The sequence below is a fragment of the Phycodurus eques genome, chromosome 17 (genome assembly GCF_024500275.1).
Source record: "Phycodurus eques isolate BA_2022a chromosome 17, UOR_Pequ_1.1, whole genome shotgun sequence".
Classification (NCBI taxonomy): domain Eukaryota; kingdom Metazoa; phylum Chordata; class Actinopteri; order Syngnathiformes; family Syngnathidae; genus Phycodurus; species Phycodurus eques.
The window spans coordinates 2,376,429-2,398,112 of NC_084541.1; the positions used below are offsets into that span (position 1 = coordinate 2,376,429).

Sequence of the window (21,684 nt, forward strand, 5' to 3'; positions counted from 1 at the left end):
TGATGATAGAGCCAGCCTTAGGCATGCACTCAGGTCAGCCGAATAGGAAATGTATATTCTGCCATTATTTTTACAGCCTCTCTAATCCCCTGAATGCGAGTGCAGATGGAGCCAAATGGGGCTAAGGTGCGATAGTATCGTTCATTTTGGTTTATACCAGCACATCACTGACCGTCTGTCCACAATATCCATCTGCTGACAAGAAATCATCAAATGACCTCTTGACATTCACTTACCATCTTTTTTACTTAGTCGTAAAAAAATCTCTGCATGAATACAAAGATTTCATCAGCGGTCAGGTTTAAATCTTAATTGTCAAACATGACTCAGTATTAGCTAAACCAATTTGCGTCATGTTTTTTTTTTACGAGCTTATAGAGTCATTATAAACCAATTGAATTTCGGAAGTGTTTCATTGCTTTCTTAACTGAAGAGAGCCGCTGATGCCTTAACGCTTCGTTACACTCGCGCGGGCCGCGACCGCGCTGACGTCATTGCGGCTATCCCGCGCGCAGTTTGCCTTTATACTCGAGCGCAACCCACGCGCGCAGTTTTGAAAATGTACTGCAGTTCTCCTCCAAGTCGGGGGGGGGGGGGTGTCGCTATGGCTGGGTGGATTTTACTCTGCATTTTTTGGCCATTTCCGGTAGCCGTTTTTCCTTTCCTTTCCGTAACAAGGAACAAAGCAACAACAATGGCGACCGTGGAACAGTGTCTGCTAGAACAAATGCACCTAGATGACCAGATGATACGTTTAATTATGCTGCAAAATCGATCAAGTAGGCGACGCCGTAGGTGGTATGTGGAACCGAGAGGAACGCTGAGTACGTCATCACAGCATGTGACTAAAACGAATCAATCAGGAGAGATGATCTCCGTGGCATTCTACGCGCAGCAACAATTTTTGCCGTCAAGTGACGCAGAGGGGCCGCGCGGGCCAATGCGTCGGTCACGTGATGCAATGCGGGTGTATAAAGAGGCCTTTCGCCGGGAGCTAGTTGGGTTGTCTCTCAGCCATAATCAAGATCAAGGTACGATGCATGTTCTGCCGTTGTCGCCTTTTCCTGTTTTCAACAGAGCCCCTATTACAGGGTTAGTATTCTGCTACTATTTATGTAACATGAAACATATGCATTTTTTTCTAAACTAGAAGCTTTGTCTATCATATTACTTCCGCACGAACTGTGCACAAGGCATGACCCAGTGTTAAGTGTCTGTGCTAAATTTAATTGCATCCATCTACTGGAAGGCTTGCCAATATACTGGCAGTGAATTCCTAGAGGAAAATAAATGGCAATAAAACAGAGAAATGATAGCCCCTGCAAGACGTTAGGAGAGGTCTTTTTCTATGTTGTCTTTTTTTCCATACCACTCTTTATTGAGGCCGCCCATACTCTGCAAGCTGTTTTTTTTTTTTTTTTTTTTTCCCTCTGGCACCCTAGTTGTGGCTATAGTTGGATGGGTCTCTGAAAGCCAATATTGAAGTAATATCTTTGTAGCACAGATTGAAGGGCTGGGGAGCCATGCAATTAATTGCGCACACATTTTTTGATGAGTAGTTTTGCGATGATGAGCATTCATCTGGCCTCATAGCCATCCTCACCCTCCCTTTTAAGGGATTTGGAGGTGTATAAAGTGGGCAGGGGGTTGTTTTACTGCCATGCTTGGCCTCTATAACAAGATGTTCAGAAATGATCTGAGAGTGCAGGTCTCCTGCTACCCTCCTCTCAGCACTAACTTTTCCCCACTAGCGCCTTCCATTATTAAATCTGGGAATTGTCCCCATAACTCAGTGCACCAGACTACAGCATTATATGACCATTTGTGAGAGAGGAGTGGGGTGCTTGTGACGCAGGCCAGAGGATGGATGTTAAAAGCATATTGATTTGTCTGTAATGTCGTCATAAATCAAGGATTTATGGCAATAGATAAATGCAGCCACAAACCTCAGTAGCCTCCAGCTTGCGGTGGAGGAAATGGAGTCCTTAGTATGACTGATGAGATCAAGACAGTGCTCTCAGCCATGCATTCCCCCCATCCTCTTGTTCTTCCCCCAAGCCTCCATTTGCCACTGTGCTCAGGATGCTTTTACCCTGCGGCTACTGTGACTAGTCCTCAGTGGCTCATATCCTTGCTCTGGCTTCACATTCCAGCACAGAAGCTAAAAAAGCCACCGCTGTGGCCTTACTGATCTATCCCCCGCTTGGAAAATGATGTCTGACAAGGTATCCAGAGATTCCTTACACACAATGATGTTAGAAGATTGTAAAGGAGAGGAAATGGCGCTTTTCCATGGTTATGAAGCACTTTAACCCAGCTACGAATGACATCTTGACCACAAGTAAACATGCTGACAATGTCTGATATGTCGGTTAGGCTCAATTCCAATTCTACCCCTTGGCCCTCATTTCGCCCTTTAGCCTTCGGTTTTGCACGTTCACCAGGACCAATGGGTGTCCCAATGCTCCGTAAGGGTTAGGGGAAGGGCTACAAAGCAAGGGGTGTCCAACCCTTGAAACCGAGACGAACCGGGTGCTCACTTGATACCTTGGAGTATGAGACTGACGAAAAGCTATGAAAAACATCACACATTCTTACAAGACGGCAGAATGGACAAAGAAGGAATTACATGAAAGTAAGTAATTAAGCATAATTCTTGATTTTATACTAATGACAGTCATGTTTCTATCAGATATGCAAACATTTGCTACAAAACGTAAATGTTAGCCATGTTTTGAATTGTTGGTAAATGGCTCATCGTAACAAGCTTGCTAATAGCTATACCGATGATGGACTTCACTTCAATGCACTGCATTTCATGAATGCTTGACAGAATAATAAGACAGCTAACTTTACATGCAGAAGCTACGTTAGCGAATGCGCTGTCGCGACTCATGTCACTTTCGAGTCCAGTCCTGTGGCGTTTGCTTTCCAGATCGGTTAGCTGCATTTTCACTCATGTTAATCAAGTATTTCTTCATAGTTTAGTCGTAAACTGAGACTATCGTTGTCTGGCATTGGTTTACTTAAAAAAAAAAACATACCTGAGGCCAACGTAATAGCCGACAACTATTGGGTTCATTTTCCTCCACAGGAAACAGGACACAGAATTCCAGAAGACTCAAGAACCACAAGCCCGGTGCCGAAAAGAAAATTTCAATTCAAGAGCTCCCTTTAGACGAATCTGAAAAACAACGACATGAGGACACTGAGGCAATCACAGATAGGTTTTTGCAGCTAAAATGTAGATACTGTATTTAAATTGATGTCCTTAATATTATATTGTTATTTGTATTACATGTATGTTTGATACAGTTCATATTTGTTTTCAATATTTTTTGTCATATCGCTTGTATATTCAACATATTTTCTATTATTTTTTTCAAACGATCTGTGTTTTGCTATTGTTACTTATTGGCCGACATTGCGGAACTTCAATGGCAGTTTGTCAAAATGTGTTCCTTTTCTAAATAGGTGTTCCTCGAGTAGATCAAAATTACCATGTGGTAGGAAACATTTATTATAAATGTTTTCAATATACCAGTCACCTTTAGAAACTGCATATACACATAAACTGCCAGAAAAAAAAATCTAAATTAAAAAAAAAAAAACCAAAAAAACCAATGTATATAATTGTCACATTTGCCAATGACACATCCAGCAAACGGCGAGGGGTGATGACATAGCAGTATCGAGTGGCATCCCAATTTTTGGGGGCATTTTTTTAACCCTTCATCTTGGCCCTCCAAACAGAAGGCTAAGCAGGAGGGGAAAAGAAGAGGAAAGGCTAAAGGGACGAAACGGGATTGAGACCTTCGTCACCATGATTAACTAACAGCGGTATTAAGGATTATCTTCACACTGGATGCTTGCGACCTTTTTGCCCCCACACAGAGCTAACAATAAACAAATCTGGGGCAATGGAAGCAAAGGGCTGATGCTTAGTGACAGGCTGCGACGGAGTGTGGCACAAGGACTTATGGGTGACACGAGGGCCAGGCGGGACTGCTGTCTGTGTCAGTTAGAGCAGCTGGGCCTCGGAGCAAAGCAACGGGTCAGCGTCCGGCCATGCTGGTGGGCTCTCCACACAGCCGCTGTCAGAAAGATGTCGTAGGTCCTCTCGTCAGCCCTCTTACAGGCCCTGACGAACCCTAAGGTCCCCTTTTCACTTCCCAGTCTTATCCGATAAAGCTTGCTGAGTGTTAAACCAGAGCAGCACTTTCCAACTGCTGTTGTCAAGCAACTCAAGGTGATTTTCGATTTAAAGTGTGAGCTTGATTTACATAGAGACTTTTAAGGCTCGTAATTAGCTAAATTTAATGTTTTGTAATGTATGGCAAGGGTCCGGCGTTAAAACTTGTCAAGTCCACTGGAATTCCTCAGGTTGTTCATTTTAACCGCAGAGTTGCAAGCCTTGCGAGCAGTTCAATAACCATGGTATATAGACCTCTGAAGGCAGCATAAAAAGAGCTATTCAAAGTGTAGTCAGCGGAAACCAATGGGTACGACTATGCCCCAGGAAATAGACAATTTATTATCAACGATGCTTCCCAGCGAGTGGATTATCTATAAAACTTTCATGGTTCTCCCTCAGTGGCAAGCAGCCATAAAACTTCCCAAATGAGGGACTTGTTAATTTACTTGTTAAAGCAAATTAAAAATTCATAAGCGCTTTTAGGTAAATGAGATCCTCTTTCATTGCTGCCCTAGTGGAATTCTCACTGCCAGATCCTGCGAGTACAGGTTAGCTGTTCTGAGAGCCGCACAAGAACAATAAAATATGTTAAACTGTTCTGGGGTTTATTACTGGTGAGCTCTCCAGCTGCTGCTGTGCGTAACTAAGGGAAACCAAGAGTTGAAGGCAACAGAATCCCACAGAGGCTCGAATTGAGAAGGCAGCCCTCGAAACTCCCTGTCTTCTTTTTTGTCTATGAGCTTGTTGCGTTGCTCGGTTGGGTGTGCATGGCTCAGTCTCAAATGGCTTTTGAGTCGAAATGTTTGCAGGGCCGATTTCAGTGCTTGATTACATCGCCTCATATCACTTGAGAATAAGCCAGTACGCTTTAGTCAAATTTCACAATGGTCATGGTGAGCTGTCTTTCAGTAAGTGAGTCAATAATTGATCAATATCCAATACATTGGCCGATAACCTATATATTGGCCGATATATGAGATAAGAACATTGACATACACAGAATATATACGTAATTACCCTACATGAACACACTTTCTTATAACACCCAAAATTTGATTCAAGGCAAAGAAGCAGAACGGTACTGAAATAAGGAACTGTAATTAGTAACACTCTCAACATTAGGAGTGTAAGCCTTATAATAGTCTGATATTAGAGAATAATTGACATGTATTAACAATTCCATATATCTTTATTTATCTCACAAAGATAATTTACTAGGGGTGGCATGGTACAAGTAACCCACAGTATGGTCCGTACGTTTTTTGGGGCCGTGGTTCAGTGCATTTTTGTGTATAGAGAACATTTTCTTTCTAAAAAAAAAAAAAAAAACTGCTAAAACTGGATCTTGTCATGAACTGGATAATATAACTTTAGTTTTTGAAATTAGTTTTTAATATATATATTTTTTGTTCTATTGTCTCATAATTCGGTTTCTGAGTTGTAAGTGAAGACATCATTCATGTTTTTTGGGTGCGTGCTTCGAATGTAGCTGAAGTCTAACCAATGCCGCCAAGGTGCCATGAGCGAAAGAGCTGTTGTGAGTCCTTTTACAAATGTTTTGCCTTAAAATTAAGCCGATGGTCATATGTCCCTTGTAGCTACAACATAACCTCTTCGAGTTGCTTGATTGTCGCGTGTCCGGCAAGCATTATATTAGGAGACGAACATAGGAGAAGCTTGGTCGTATTGCTTGTGTTTCCTTAAAAAGTGTGGAAAATATTTAAAGTGATGCTCAGAGACAGTGGAAAAAATGTCTGTTCACAGTTTTCACAGTTTTTGAACAATACAAATGTTACCTTGTATCACGTCTCCTCCTCCTCCTCCTTATTGTAACTACTTTACGTCCAAACCAGCAGGAAAAAGCCCCAGGCTACTTCTTAATCGGTGGCTAAGCAACCAGTGGCAAATATGCATACACTTGCACCAGGCCGCCATTGTCCTTGCGCTGTCCTACACCCTGTTCCGTGGTGAACACCGCCAAAACCAAGTGCAGTGTGCAAAGGGCCATAGATTCCAGCTCACCTGTGATCCTAAATAGGAATATCCAGGAGACAATGGATGGATGTGTTATCTAACATTTGAACAGTCTTGACTAATGCAAGTGTTAAAAGACTGCTGTTGGTATTAAACCTTAGAAACAATACAATCTGAACTTTGATAAAGTTTGACAGACATGGCTGCGAACGTCATTATTTGCATAAGGCGAGTTGCTTCATATTAGAAAATGCTTTTGAAATATATGCTGATGCACATTTATTTATTTTTTTAATACTGGGTGACCTCAGTGGCATCCAACTTTAGATGTTTTTCTGTACTTAATATATCTGACAAGCCATATGTATTGCTTCTAGGGGTGAGAATTGATGAGATTTGATCAATAGCAATGCTGTTTTTTGATTCTGCTCATCCATCCACTTCTTTCCACACCAAAGGCAACCATTTCATTGTATTTATTCCCCCCCCCCCAAATGATTTCTGCACAAGACCTTTTCTAGCAAATCACGAAGCAGGGTCCGACGTTAAACCTTTTTGGGATGAGCCAAGTTGAGGTGGCCTTGTCAGAACATGTAGTAGCCCCGTATAGTCTTGATAGAACATGTTAATTAAATATGTTAAGCATTCCTCAACTTTCTCAGTCTTTTTTGCCACCTGTCCCAGCTTTTTTGGAACCTGTTGCAGCCATACAATTATAACTTCGTGATTATTTGCTAAAAAAAAATAAGTTTATCAGCTTGAACATTAAATAAGTTTATCAGCTTGAACATTAAATATCTTGTCTTTGTAGTGGATTCAATGAAATATAGGTTGAAGAGGATTTCCAAATCATTGTATTCTGTTTTTTAATTGATGTTTAACACAACGTCCCAACTTCATTGGAATTGAGTACCTTTTTTATTTTGGATATTGGTGATTGCATGTATGAGTTGAAAGGAAGCCCTTGAAAATGAGATTATGCATCCCAAGGCGCTATCTTTGAAATAAATCAACAAAGAATGCACAATATATAATATTATTATTTTTTGACTAATGGAAGCGGTGTCAAAATATTTTAGCACCACTGATCGTTTTCATGTGATTACTCTTTTACACAATAGAGATGACTAAACATGTTATTGTATACAATATTTATTATTTACACATGCCGGTAGTTTACCGTAGAGCATATACATTTTGTTTTATAGTTAAGCAAAGTAGTAACTAAGTAAAACTATTCGTAAGATCATAATTGATTGACAACAGTTGTTGATTCTCCACCTCAGTAACGTCAGATAGATATAATAATCACAAACACAAGCAATACGACCAAGCTTCTCCTATGTTCGTATCGTAATATAATAATATTTTATACCTGTAGTACCTGTTTTTGCCAGTGGAAAAGCGTCAAAAGTGTCAAGTAGGTTGCCTAACTTCTAGTGAAAAAGTTACCATCAACCAAAATGTCACCCAGGGACAGCATTTGTGCAAAATGTGCATCATGTACTTTTGATTGTGGACAATTACTGAAGTACTGTTCAGCATTTCTGTGTTTTGTTGCTCAAATGTTTTATTGTTGTATACCCTGGAGATGGGCAAACTAAATACTGTAGCTTTTTTTCCCCCCTGTTTATTTGACATTACTTTCTCCTGAGCATATATCCCGGTGAATAATCTTAAAAGGTCATCTCCTTTTAAAACAAAACAAATTGGTGGGCTCCTCTTTACTTTGTCACAACATAGGTTAACTAATTTTGCAAGTAGTTTAGTCATTACTTTGAAAAATATTTCCACACACAGACATTGGGTAATCTTTTCATCAGTACGTACATAGTATGTTTGACCCCCGTGCAGTAATTCTACATTACTGGAAACAATAATTAGGCAACATAATGCAGAAAAAAGTCGTTTCCTCTGCTTTGGCGATAAGGGTTGGTTGCAATAAAGTGCAGCAGTAGCTGTGTTTGTTATTGACGATGAAACATGTTGAAAAGACTTACCTGCCCAGTGGGAGTATTCATCGGCGAGGTCCCACATACCACCAACACGGGCTTCTCATTCAGATTTAGTATCACACAGAAGGGCATTAAATTACAGGAGTTTTAATTGCAGTGACCTCCAACAATTCCTTTAGATGTCCCTTCATCCTACCATGAAAATAAATTGATTCATCATGTGGATATTTGAAAGAGAGAAGTGAATAATAATTAAAAAAAAAAAAAAAAAAAAAAAGAAGTAAAATTTATTCTCTGAAGTCATTTAAAGGAGCTCAGGGGCAAATTAAAGAGAACAAGCTGAGGGATATGTGTTCAAATAACTGTGTAATCAGGTCCTGAGCCATTTAACAGCCTTGAAAGATGAGCCGCACTTTATGAGGATGTCTTTATTGGACAAGTTCTTTTGGAATTACGGTATTCACACTAAAAGGAAGATTTGACATTTTGTGCAGTTTAAGCATTGCAGTGTCAGTTTGGTGTCAAATTCGGATTAAAAAGTAAGGATGCGGTCACTTTTTTTTTTGCACTCAACATTATCATCATTTTTGATAACTCACGGTTAAATATGAGGGGTGTCGTTGGGCTCGTGCCGCCTCGTCCGGGTGACCGGTTGTCGGGGCGCCTCGGTGGGGCCGGTGGACCGCCCTGTGTCCCTCGGTGTGGGAGGTGTCCCCTTCTGTCAGGCAGAATGAGAAAGTAAGGGATGGCGTGGTGGATTAAGGAGGAGACAGTGATAACAGACCATTTGGCCACTTTTTTTTTTTTTTTTTTTTTTTGTATCAGTCATCATTTTAGGTAATTCACCCTACCCCACAGAGCTCATCACTCTTTGTCAAGACAGATTTTCTTCCATAGAGCTCTTGTAATGGGTACAGGCACACCTAATGCGTCTGATGGAAGACAGAGTTTATTTCTGTATTCCATTTTGTGCTGAGTCATGCATAATGTACCTATAGCTTCCTCTGTACAATTCCAAAGGAGCAGGTTGAGTAATAAGCACAAACTGTATGATAAGGCCAACAGATTGTGACAAAGGACATTCAAACCCTCCACAAGGAATCAGTTTCTGGGTCAAAGTGGATATTATATTATTTTCCTTTTTTCCTTTTAATTGTCCATAAACTCCCCTCAGACAATGTGGCATTTCCCCCAAAAAATGAGTACAATGTGCTCTGGTTTTGGTGGGAATTAAATGTGTTATATGTAATTAGTGCTATCACAGCACGGGGCATTGGTGGCCTTGGGTCTGTGTTCTTGCTGCTTTTGGTTCTCTCCAGCTTTTGCTCATTTCAGTCTGACCACACGCACGCACACGCACGCAAGCACACACACACACACACACACACAGCAGTCACAGAGGCCCATCAGGCATTCCCAATGATCCAACTCTCTTTATCACATTCAGCACTCTGGCGAATCCACCCGCCTTCGAACCATCATACAATTCTCTCAAGGAATAGGATTCCTTTCACACTACTAATGGCAACAGAAAATGAAACATTTTCCTTTTAATTATCTGCTCAACTCAAGAGTTCTGTCACTATCCCCCTGCCTTGTGGCCTTTAATCGCACCACATGATGTCCAATACGCTGAAAGAAGTGGGTGGAAAATATACCGTTTATATGGCTCACTAGCTCAACACCCCCTCTCAAATGGGCGGGAAAAATGTGCCATCATCTTCTTGTCCAAGCTCTTTATGCATGCAGAGCATCTCTCTACTTTTCCTATTAAGTGGCTTAGCCACACTTCACTGCACTGCCCCATAAAGCCAGCTTTTTTATGTGCTTTGAAATGAAACCTGCAGTGTTTGTCTGGTCTGCGAGGGACAGCACTTTCGCTGGACTTCAATCACACACTTGGACAGGGAATAAGCAACCCACCTCCTTCCACTCAGCTCCACTCTCCCAAGAGTCTTTTATTGTTCTCCAAATTTTGAAGAGCCTCAGTTGCTTGTTGACTGGCTCGTTGTCCTCTTCATTCTACTCATTTTGCTTCTTTTCCAACTGAGTGTCGAGGGAATAACACTTGAAGAGCTCCTGCTGTCTCAGCATGTGGTGTCTGCTGGGAAAGGATAGTGGCTCCATTCGAAGGTTCTGGAGGGGGCTTTGTCCCTCTTCTGTGTTTCATGAGCTACGAGTAGCTTCAAACTGTGATATCAGATGGCATCTTTCATTGGCAAACGTTGTGACGGCCGTTGAATAGGCCCGAGAAACAAGAAAAACTCGCGTAGACATCTCCTCAGCTCCTGCCAGTTCCCACATATTCATGACCAGAATTCTGCGGGAGGCCTTATCTGGCCAGCATTATCTGTTTACAGTATAGCTGGAGCTGTTTATCTTCATGTTGTTAACCTGTGGTATCATTTTGTCTTTAAGCAGTTGAAGCCAGGACAGAACAAGCGCAAAGACAGCGACAGTGAGAGCGTGAGTGGAGAGTCCAAGCCTTGCATGAGGAGCAGCTCCAGAGACCGACTGGCAGATGTGAGTACCAATATGGCTTTTTATTTGAATGGCTTAAAACAGCCAGTGGTCCAATATCAGTATGATTGTTGGCTGTCGAATGGGCTCAGTCATAGCCAAGTTGTCTGATGTAATGAAAAGGTCTGTGGTTCATGCTTTATCTCCTAAGATGCAAAGGGTTTAGGCCGGGCAGTGTGTTTTGGGGCAAGGGGATAGCTAACTATCACCCATGGTGTGGCTCCTATATTCACTGTGATGGAATAAAAGCGAAGAAAATAAATATTAATGGTATGAATGCACTCTCCGAATAAAAAACAGTCCTGAGTTTGTATTTATCTTTATCTGTCTCTACTTTGTCGATACACACGTAATTCGCTGCAATAAATAGTGCTTTGGTATAAACAAATGTTGCATTAATTATGTTATTTTGTCTTGCACCTATACCACAAAGTATACTCACAAAGCATGGAAGACGAAATTGATCAGAGAGATAATTAAACAGGAACAGAGGAGTGGTGCATAGGTGAAGCCATTACATCTTGGATCATCATCCTTACACAGGATCTTGGGTGTACATATAGGAATTTATATTCCCTGTCTGATGAGTCACTATGGCCTCAATGGCACAGTAGACGAACCAAAATCCCAGTGGCATGGCTCCTCTATTTGTCATCCTCCATGTACCACGAAGTAGCTTGCTGACTAGGACAGAGCCCTGGGGCACACCTGTTGTGACTGGGGACAGTTGGGAGGTAAGTGTTTTAAGTTGAATGAACTAAGTGGGGAGTCGATTGAGAAGGATGGTGTGGGACGTGGTGTCAAAAGGCAAAGATCAAGGAGAAGATGGTATGTTGAGTAAACAGGATTCAGCTGTCGGGAGAAGGTCGTCGTTGATTTTCATTGTGGCTGTTTCAGTGATGTGAAGGGAGCGAAAAACAGACTGGAACTGCTTAAACTAGGTGCTTTGGGGTTTTTCTCGAAGATGAACTCTTTCAAGAGTTCCAAGTTGAATTATTTAGCTTTTTTTGTAAACAAACAAAAACAAAATGTTAGCAATTTTGTCACAAATGTTTTTATTGTGTGTATCACGTTTTACAGTATGTCACTCACACAAAAGGTAAGTCAACGATGTGCCATGATTAAATTTCTTATGGGTCCTTTTGCTCTGGGACCATTGTAAGTGCACTTCAAGAGTTGTCTCATCATGTACACTCTCGTCCAAAAGCTTAGACAATAGCACATTTTATTAAAATCTACCCCTTTTTAAAATGTACTGACAGGTCTGTGTCCTATTACATTGATTGTTCAAACAATAAATAACGCTTAATGGCTGCGAAAACTACATTTATATTTCATGCTAATTAGAGATGCAACCAACCTGAACACCAGTTTATGGGTGAAAAACAAGCTATTTCAAAGCTAAGGTAAGATCTATTAGCGGCATTACAAAAAAGCATTGCTATAGCGAATGCAACAAAGTGGAATGTCCTGAAAAACAAATAAACCCCTGATGTACTAAGCAACATATGTGGAAAAACAGCAGCATTTAATGGAAAAAACATTGTCAGACCTGTTATGAGACCTACAAACTGTGTTATCATCAACCAATTGTAGATACAAGGAGTGACGGTATCACAAGCTACTGTTTGCAAAATACTTTATGAACACAAGCACAGAGGCCACTCAGTAGCAAGAAGAATAAAAAGGCTAGACGGCATCGTTATTTCCAAATCCCCTGTTTCACAGCAAAACTGTTCCAGCACAAAAGGTATACAGCATTTCTGCACCATCCTGCAAGGCCATGCAGCAAAACAGGATTGGTTAAAAAAAAAAAAACAATAAAAACGCTGGAGTTGGCTGAAAAGTACAGAGACAAGCCTAAAAAAAAAATCTGGGTTTTACTGACTGAGCAGCAGAAAAATGAACAGGGAAGACAGCAGAAACATTTTGCCTGCCAGTTTAAATGTACGGTAGAACAACCAAACCGACTGGGAGATCCTTTAACATGCATCAAGTTAATGACCAGAGGTGAGTAAGAAAGAAAGTAAGAAAGTACTCAATGAAAAGTTTGGAAAAGCATCTCAAAGGTAGAATAAGAATGTCCGGTATTGCCAATTACACAAACGATGGTATAGCAAGCAAAGCATTTACACCTTATTCACTTAAATCTATTTGAAGTCTCTATGTAGGTCAATAATTTTGTTCATCTAAAAATGCATTGTTTCATTACAGATAATGCTAATCTTCGAAATTATGTATCAGATCCAGATGTAAATATCTGAAAATAAAAAACAGAAATGCTGATCTCTTATAGGCATTCAAAGTCTCACATTCCTCTTTTCAAAGATGTCAAAGCTACATGTGTTCAGTCTACAACCAAAGTAAAGGAATTGGAGTCACTGTTCCAATACTTTTGTAGAGGAGTGTACCTCCACATGCACGGACAAGAATGAAGTGGCCACACACATACACGCCGCTTGATTTGTGTGAAGAATCTGCAGTGTAACAATCAGATATCTGGCCATAATTAAAGCTGTCAGCTGTGGGGTGAGCTTGTCTTTGAAAAAGACATGGCCGAACAAATGGAGCAAAACTGATTCTACATGTAGCTTTGACGCTTGGCGGGGCATGAAATGAAATAAGTAATTCGATGTTGAAATTGAAATGATAGTTGCTGATTTATGTCAGCCTGGACTATAGCGCCTCTGCAGCGCACACACCAAACTTGTGAACGACTTGTCATCGCTGTAACGTCATATACATTCGCATAACCAGCCATTTGTCATCTGTTGAGACTTTAACAAGACTATATTAGCCCAAAAGCCATCACACTGCAACTACGGATTTCAGCAAATAAACATATTTTCTTCGAAGCTGTTTAGGTGCAGCTTCTTGTTTTCGAGGTTTGTTAGTCGGGGTGGGCATTCCACTAGATTTGCTTGCTCTAGTGTGGAGAAAATCAATCATCATAAATTAATCAATAATGAAGTGAATAAAAAATACTACAGGATGAGATCATATTTAACTCTATTCAGTGGATTTAGCTGAACAGTACAGTTCTTTGTTAGTTTTTGGAAGGGGGCATTAACACAAAATAAAGTGCTGTGTGTATCTATTATTTTTGGAAAACTGTAGGCTTTCTGAAGCAGAAACACCACAATCCACACTCGCTGGCTTGTTCTCAAGAAGCATTTGTCACCCTCTCTATAATCTCTTCCACCTGGACTGCCATTTGAGGCTCTCGGGAGGTGAGAAGGAGGCACAACCCTTTTCTCCCCTCGCCTCAAGACACCTTGCAGGACACAGGCATGCCGTCAGAAGAATTGCTGAAAGACTGACTTGTAGACCCGCCGACCCCCCCATCAGCCCCCCGTCACTTTCGACAGTCATGCTGTGCAGGGCTTCATTTCAGGTCCCCGCAGGTTACTGAACAAGTCCCCCGCAGCAACATTGTAAAAAACTACTTCACTTATCACAAGAGGTGGAAGTTGGAGCTTCTATTGCGGAGCTATGCAACCAGACTGTAAGCTTTGAAGGAAATGAAGAAAGAGTGGAAATAATCTGCATTGTGAAATAATTGTAAACATTGCGTTGTTTAATGTTTCTACTAACGTTTGACCAGAGTGCTTACTATCTGGTCGTTTTCAAGTCTCCTTGGTGTAACATTGTCACTGCAACAGGATTATTGCACCCCGACAAAGCAAAACAACACAATCTTATTTAATGTTGTGTATCAGAGCGAGAAAGGCTCTAGCATTGACCCAAGCTATTCGTTTGACCAACAGATCACAAACATTATTTGCTTTAGCCCTCCCTCGCCCTCATTGGGCGGTGGTGCTCCAATGAAGCAGATGAACTGATTTTTCGGACCTGGCGCTGGCTGGCAGGACAATACAGGCCAGACGAGGTCAGGTCTGGCAGCCTTCTCTCTTGCACTCTCCTTCTCTTTTCACCCGATCCTGCCAGCTCATTAAGGCATACAAATGGCATATCAGGTCAGTTGTGTTTGCCTCAACCCCCAAAACCCCAGCTAAATTGGCAGGCTTAGCTGCATTTCCTCTGAAGTGCCGGGTTCCCTTTTGGGTTTGTTTGAAGCCGACATGGCCGCCATCCCCCACCACACCCCACCCCTTTCAGTCTGGGTGGCAGGCATTGAGGCAAGCAGCGGTCCCAAGCAGAAGGAGTCATCTGGATCAGGGAGGGAAGGGGAGCTTGGGATGAATCACTCCTGTTTAGTCTCTGTGGCAAGGGGTGAAATGCCATCATTACCCAGCTGCCTATCAAATAAATTGGCAATTACGGGCCTGGGATCGCAAGTAAACAGCGTGTTACTCCGTTTTTTTTCTACCCAAGGCTCTTGATAAGACGTGGGTGCAATAGAGAGAAGCTTTGGAGTGCTGGGTCAGAGCCCACTGGCTGGTAGAACAAGAAGCACACTATAATGAATGAACGTCTGGATTTAAGTTTAGTGCAGTCTGAAATATCTTCCAGTCACCACTGTAACATCCATCCATCCATTTTCTAAGCCGCTTCTCCTCACTAGGGTCGCGGGCGTGGTGGAGCCTATCCCAGCTATCATCGGGCAGGAGGCGGGGTACACCCTGAACTGGTTGCCAGCCAATCGCAGGGCACATAGAAACAAACAACCATTCGCGCACACATTCACACCTATGGCCAATTTAGAGTCTCCAATTAATGCATGTTTTTGGGATGTGGGAGGAAACCGGAGTGCCCGGAGAAAACCCACGCAGGCACGGGGAAAACATGCAAACTCTACACAGGCGGGGCCGGGGATTGAAACCCGGTCCTCAGACCTGGGAGGCTGACGCTCTAACCAGTTTCCACCGTGCCGCACCACTGTAACATGTTCTACCAAATTTTGTGGGAAATTATATTACATTGAAATACTAGGCGACACGTTGGCCGACCGGTTAGCACATCTGCCTCACATTTCTGAGGACTGGGGCTCAAATCCCGCCTCGCGCCCGAAGATAGCTGGGATAGGCTCCAGCCCGCCCGTGACCCTAGTGAAGAAAAGCGGTACAGAAAATAGATGGATTGAAATATTATTTGCCAGGCACATGGGTATAAGTGTCCCTACTCCAAAAATAAGCCCTTTTGCAACATACAAATGCTGTTTCCCCACCCCTAATTATGCACAGTATATCACCGTAATTTCAAAGTAATTATCGTTTGAACTTGTCCAACTTTTATTCCAAATCTCTTAAATAACTCCTTTGAAAACAAAAAGTAATACACTGATGTAATTGCATTACCTTTGCAACACACCAGTTCCAACACTTGAGTACTTTACTATAATAGTGTCATGAATTTACCACCAGACAACATAATTTTTCCCCACAAATGCGGAATGCATGTTGTTCATATCCCTACCACTATACGCTGGCTTCGAATACGCAAGAGGGTTTGCTTTCACTGAGGTCTTGGAACCCTGGTTTGTAATGAAACATCTGGAAGTGATGTTGTTTAAAGTCAAGCACATCATCTTCTCATGCGTTTGAAGTGGTTTCAGCCCTCAACGCTGCCAGAGTCTCTGCCATGGTTCGTGAAACTGGATCTAGTTATTACTGGTATTCTGGTGAAAACGTGACAGCCTCTGCAAAATCCTGTGTGCATGTGGTAAAACCATTCTAAATGCTGAAATTACAGCTTTTAGAAACCAATTACTGTCATAAAGTATATTTGTTGTTGTAAAGATCACTTTTTGATGCGATTTGCCTGTGCGTACAAAACATATCCTTTAAAAAAATAATAATAATGGCTGCGCAAACTATTCCACATGCTTCTTGTCTGAACGGATCGCAGTTGTTTCTGGAACATGAGTGGAGTTGCTCTGCACCGCACTGTGCCCATCCCACCTCCTCAATACATTCTCCAATTATTTCCTGACACTCAGATGTAAATGAGGTCACAGTAACCCTGCGTGTCCAGATATGCTGGACAATTTGCTCCAACACAGAACTTGTAATTGCTTACATCAATTATCTCTTTCTCGTCTGCCTCTAAATGATTTGAAATGTTTCCTATTAAAGACAAGATATGGAAGTAGGAATGTTGTACCTATAATGAGCTCATTATCATTGAATATCTTGTGTATGCGTGTTTGTGTCTGTGTCGTGACAGTGCGAAATGAGCAGCGGTCTTTTTGAATGTTCAACAGATTTTCAAGATTGATAACGTCCCAAGCCAGGACAGAATGAAAGCCTTGAAACAATTTACCCATTTTTTAAATTGTATTATCTCCTATCTAGATGTAAGTGTACTTGAAGAAATGGCAACCCCCCCCCCCCCCCCAAATGTTGGAAACTATACGTGCCCTGTGATTGACAAGCGAACAGTCCATAGTACAACCTTGTCTCTTGTCCAAAGCTCCAGCTCACCAAAAATTTTGATCAGGATAAAGTCGAGGGTGAAACCTGGACAGTTGGAAACGTTAGTATATGATGCTGCACTACTGTATACTGTCATCGTTATTATTGAAGGAAATGTTTGGTACTGGTTAACATTGAGATTATTCCGATCCAGCATCAGCAGAAGTAATTTTTGTTATCCAGTACATAGCATGTATGATTCTAATCACTGTAAAATTGGATACGCAGGCTCTATTATCCTTATTATAAGTCGGTGTACCATGTGATTGCTCAGGGTGAAACCGGTACAGTCGTGATTGGATATACATACGATACCTTGGTTTTAAGGTCACAGTTCGATTTACATTCGGTACAGTGAGGGAACGAAATATAAAATATAAAACTGCTCATTCTTTGCTTAAACCGGAACATATTTAACATTTAAAATGAAACATAGAATAGTGTTAGCAATACATTCTCCATTCTCCCATAAATACACCGATGAACAAAATAATGAACTGTATACATTACAAATATATAAGAGCTTAAATATTTTCTTTTTATTTAAGTGCAGCATCAATAGTTTGTCTTCTGAACAATGCAAATAAGCATAACAGTAAGAGTGTGAACAGCCTGAATTATTATACGCTAGAAACATCTGTGGGATTTTTTTCTTTTTTCCCTGTGGCGCAATCAAACAAGCTTTGGAAAGTTTAAAATACTGTTGGAAATGTCTTTTCACCGCACTGGTTATTTTCCATGCTGCGCTGATATTCACGTTGGCATGATGCCGTTTCAGATGAGTAAACAAGTTGAACTTGCTGCTAAAAGTATATCACTAGCCGTGACGCGTGCTAGAGTGCGAGGCAGTTGTGTCCCTCGTATGTTCTTTGTGGGAATGCGGTGCGCCACCGTGCTGTCCCGAATGTTTACACATACAAACGTATTGACAGTAGTTGTTACACGCCTAACTGACTTCATTATACAGTAAGTATTTTGGGATTATTTCAATTTCAATTGAAATGCAACTTTAAAAAAAAAAAAAAAAAAAACACTCTGAGACCACTTTTTGTATACATGAGTGTCCAATGAGACTCAGTTTTTAGTTCAAACCGGTTCCAGGGTAAATAGCCCTCAAATCAACCTGATGAATAGGCTGCCTCCCAGGAAGTAGGCCAGCATCACCATTCTGGCATTCCAAACAAGTTCACTTTTCTCTCTCCTCTCACTCTCTTTTATTTAGCTGTCCCTTTCCCACTTTCATCGCCCGCAGTCAGCTTGTTATGAACAGATTGTGACACATTGTGTCTCGGCAGTCGAGCAAAATTATGCTTGGTCTCAATTGCCCTGCCAAAATCTCAACAGCCAAATGTCTGTCAGGGGACTGTGAGAGGTCCCCTTGGATGGCTTGTCTAAAAATGCTGGGGGCACGCCTGCCTGCATGCATCCGCAAATGTTTTACTCAGACTTGCCTGGATCCGTGAAAATATAATTAGAATTGTGTGCAGTGACCTCTGAGGAGCCCTCAGGTTGACAAAGGATGTTACTAGTTTATCGCCGCTAATTATTTACTTCACCCAGAGGCCATGAAGCTAAAATAAAATTGGACAAATTTGCTGAACATTGTGACCTTAACTGTAGTTATTGTGTTACTGTTCATCCAGTAAAGCCAGATTCTTTAACCGTTGAAAGTGATACAGAGTGAGTGGAAGTGGTAAATACTGCTCTGGCTGAATGCAATTCCTCTCTGCTGGGGATGATAAATCTATTCTCATGGAAGATTAATGGACTGAAGAAGTGGTGTTGAATGTCATTGTTGAAGGTTGACAGTATTGAGCGCCTGAATCCTATCCATATGTTTTCAGGAATGACATAAATAGGCTCAGCTAGAATCCATTTTGACTTATCAAGCTTAAACCGGTGCCGGAGCCAAGCGATACTCGCCAAGCATTCAGGCTCCTTGGCTTCCAAAAACAAATCCCTTTCCACATACTCTAATTTCCACTGAAATTTGCCACAGCCGCACATTACCTCCCTGTTTTTGGCTCAGCTGTGCTTGGTACAGCTTTTGGCTACCTATTACTTCCGCATTTTCCGTAACCCGACCCTTTAACCCAAATTTCTGATTTCATACAGGCCCCCGCCAGGGAGTCTATCCTCTCTTTGTTCCAGCTTTTTTAGCATGAGGCTGTTTCAGTGGGGGTAAGTTGAATAAGTGGAGCCCTGAGGAGTCTCCACAGAGGTCTCACTCTGATTAGATGCGTGCAGAGCCCAAGGAGAGAGTGCCAGTTGCCATAGCAATGAGAGGAATGTGGGAACTATAGCTGCATGAAGGAGAATAAGGGGAAGTGGTGCTTTCTTTTGTGATGGAGGTCTCCACTGACCACATTTCTACTCTATGAAAGCACACTGTCCAACAATCTGTACACATGAAAACACACAGAATGTCTAACATACATTTTTTTTTTCTTAACCCGTGAAGAGAAGCAGAGCTAGAATGCATGCTTAACTCACAATGGCCTGTCTGGCCCAAGCTGGGCGCCACAGAAAACACCATCAGAGACACCAGGAGTCCAGAACCATCTCCCTCTCATATGATTACCGGCAAGTCAATGCTGTACCTCTTGCAAATCATCCTTACCCTCTTACTGTATCTATTTTACTAGCTTATGTATTGTTGTACTGAAGCAAAGTCTTTTACCCATAATATTCAGACAACATGACTATCCTAAGATTGATGTAAACATCTCCAAGGAACATTGTGTTTGAGTGTTTGTTTCGTGTATGTGAATCCTTTGTGTGTATGTGTGTGTGTGTGTCTGTGTGTGTGCGTGTGTGTGTGTGTGTGTTGTGCGTGTACCAGGGAGCTTAGCTGCGGGGTAATGGAGCTGTGTGGGAGGCTCGGGTTGTGAGTCTGTGCGCTGTGTCAAGTCCTGTTGGGTTTGGTTGAGAGACAGAAGGGGCAGACAAAAGTTGCATGTGGATAACATAAAAAGGCATATTTCTTCATAAACACAGAGCAACCTGCAATGAAGGCTGACCAGAAACAGCAGTTAAATATAATGTGTAACCCGTGTTTGGATTCTATGAAGGTTTGTTGAAAGGGAAAAACACAACCCAGTTTTCCATTTTGGCTTGGGCAATAGCGCACTCATCTACTGAATATAGTATGCCTCTGAAGTTGAACACAATCTATTCCATGATTTGACATGTGCAGATGTTGAAGCACCGTTCCCCGTTGTAGATAACTTAGAATTCTAATCATTCTAATTCTTCTAACAATCAAGCATAGAAATGAGTTAACAACTGTTGTGCAACAATACATGGCCTTATTTTTAGCAATCTATCTATCTATCTATCTATCTATCTATCTATCTATCTATCTATCTATCTATCTATCTATCTATCTATCTATCTATCTATCTATCTATCTATCTATCTATCTATCTATCTATCTATCTATCTGTCCATCCACCTACTATATCTGTGTATGCATTTAGCTGTGCTTCAGTGCTTTGCTGGGGAACATTTTACATCATTTAATCCACAATTATAATTGTCTTTCATGTTCTATAGCTGGAATGTAATATATATTTCGGAGTTCTATTTAGATGTAAATGTCTCCAATGTCTTATTTGTTTTTATCATTTGGGCCGTAACCGTGCAGCCAAAGTCTCAAACAAACTAATAAAGGTATTCCACGAAATGACTTTGTCTCGCTTAATCACAACCATCAACTACATGTTCCCTCCAATCCTGTTGAATAATAATGTCCTTTTGTAGCCATCATAGCTGGTTCAAAACGTAATAACATTTTTGTAATGATGCTATACAAAATAAGATGTTTTGTCAGACTGTCTTGACTGACTGTTGGCAAACCACAGTCGCCAATTACCACACAGACAAGAATGCACAGAGTATAAACTGGCTGCAAACCACATAGTTTAGCCTGAAAAGAGTATTTATGTCTTTTTTGTGTGTGTGTCTTTTATGGAGGATTTTCCATGTCATGTTAAACTGAGTCAACAACTGTAAACCTGTGTATTGATTCGTAAAACGGAATAGAAATTCCTTACAATTATTTAGAGTTACAAAATTCCCATATCGTACAACAGCTTCAGGCTTGAAGATACCAAAGTGTGGTTTTGTGCAGTAAATTCACTGGAAAACCTGCCAAGAGTCTTCTCTAAACTCAACATGCGCATTCTAGCCTGGAGCACACAAACACCAGACTTCGAAAATGCTACATGGCAAAACTTCACTCACAGGCCCTTTTCAAAAAGTACTCTATTAATTTAACTTATGTACAGTCTAACTAATGTGACACTGGATTCAAGTACACAAATATGTTGGGGTTGGGATATGTACAGTATGTCCGTCCAAATGTGTAAAGAGCGTAATCTAAATGCTCTGCGCATCCAGTACTACTTTTTTACTTGCACTTTGAAAATGCAATTAATTTTGACTATGCCACCAAGCTACCTGTTAAATTAGCCGCACACTATTATACCATACAATAAATATTGTGTGTAAATGGAGAGCTGGATTCAAAAAGAAAGACAAGACACAACACCCCGGAATTACAGCCGCAGAAGATTATTCGAGAGACATTATTTCCCTGAAGTCGTGGGCTTAAGTCAAATTTGGAAGAGAAATGAAATTGCCAGCAGTGAAAAACCAGACTAGG

At 41.3% G+C, this 21,684-nt stretch overlaps 1 protein-coding gene across 13 annotated transcripts in view; it reads left to right on the forward strand.

Moving 5' to 3' along the window:
- The window catches only part of auts2a (activator of transcription and developmental regulator AUTS2 a), a 316,982-nt gene that overhangs the window by 119,440 nt on the left and 175,858 nt on the right, over window positions 1–21,684 (forward strand). For 10 of the 13 annotated variants that reach the window (XM_061702005.1, XM_061702003.1, XM_061702011.1 and 7 more), the window contains one exon: window positions 10,543–10,647. In XM_061702005.1, the coding sequence (XP_061557989.1) occupies window positions 10,543–10,647 (105 nt within the window). The remainder of the gene's footprint in view (window positions 1–10,542; window positions 10,648–21,684) is intronic. The other 3 variants (XM_061702009.1, XM_061702010.1, XM_061702016.1) reach the window with 1 other exon arrangement.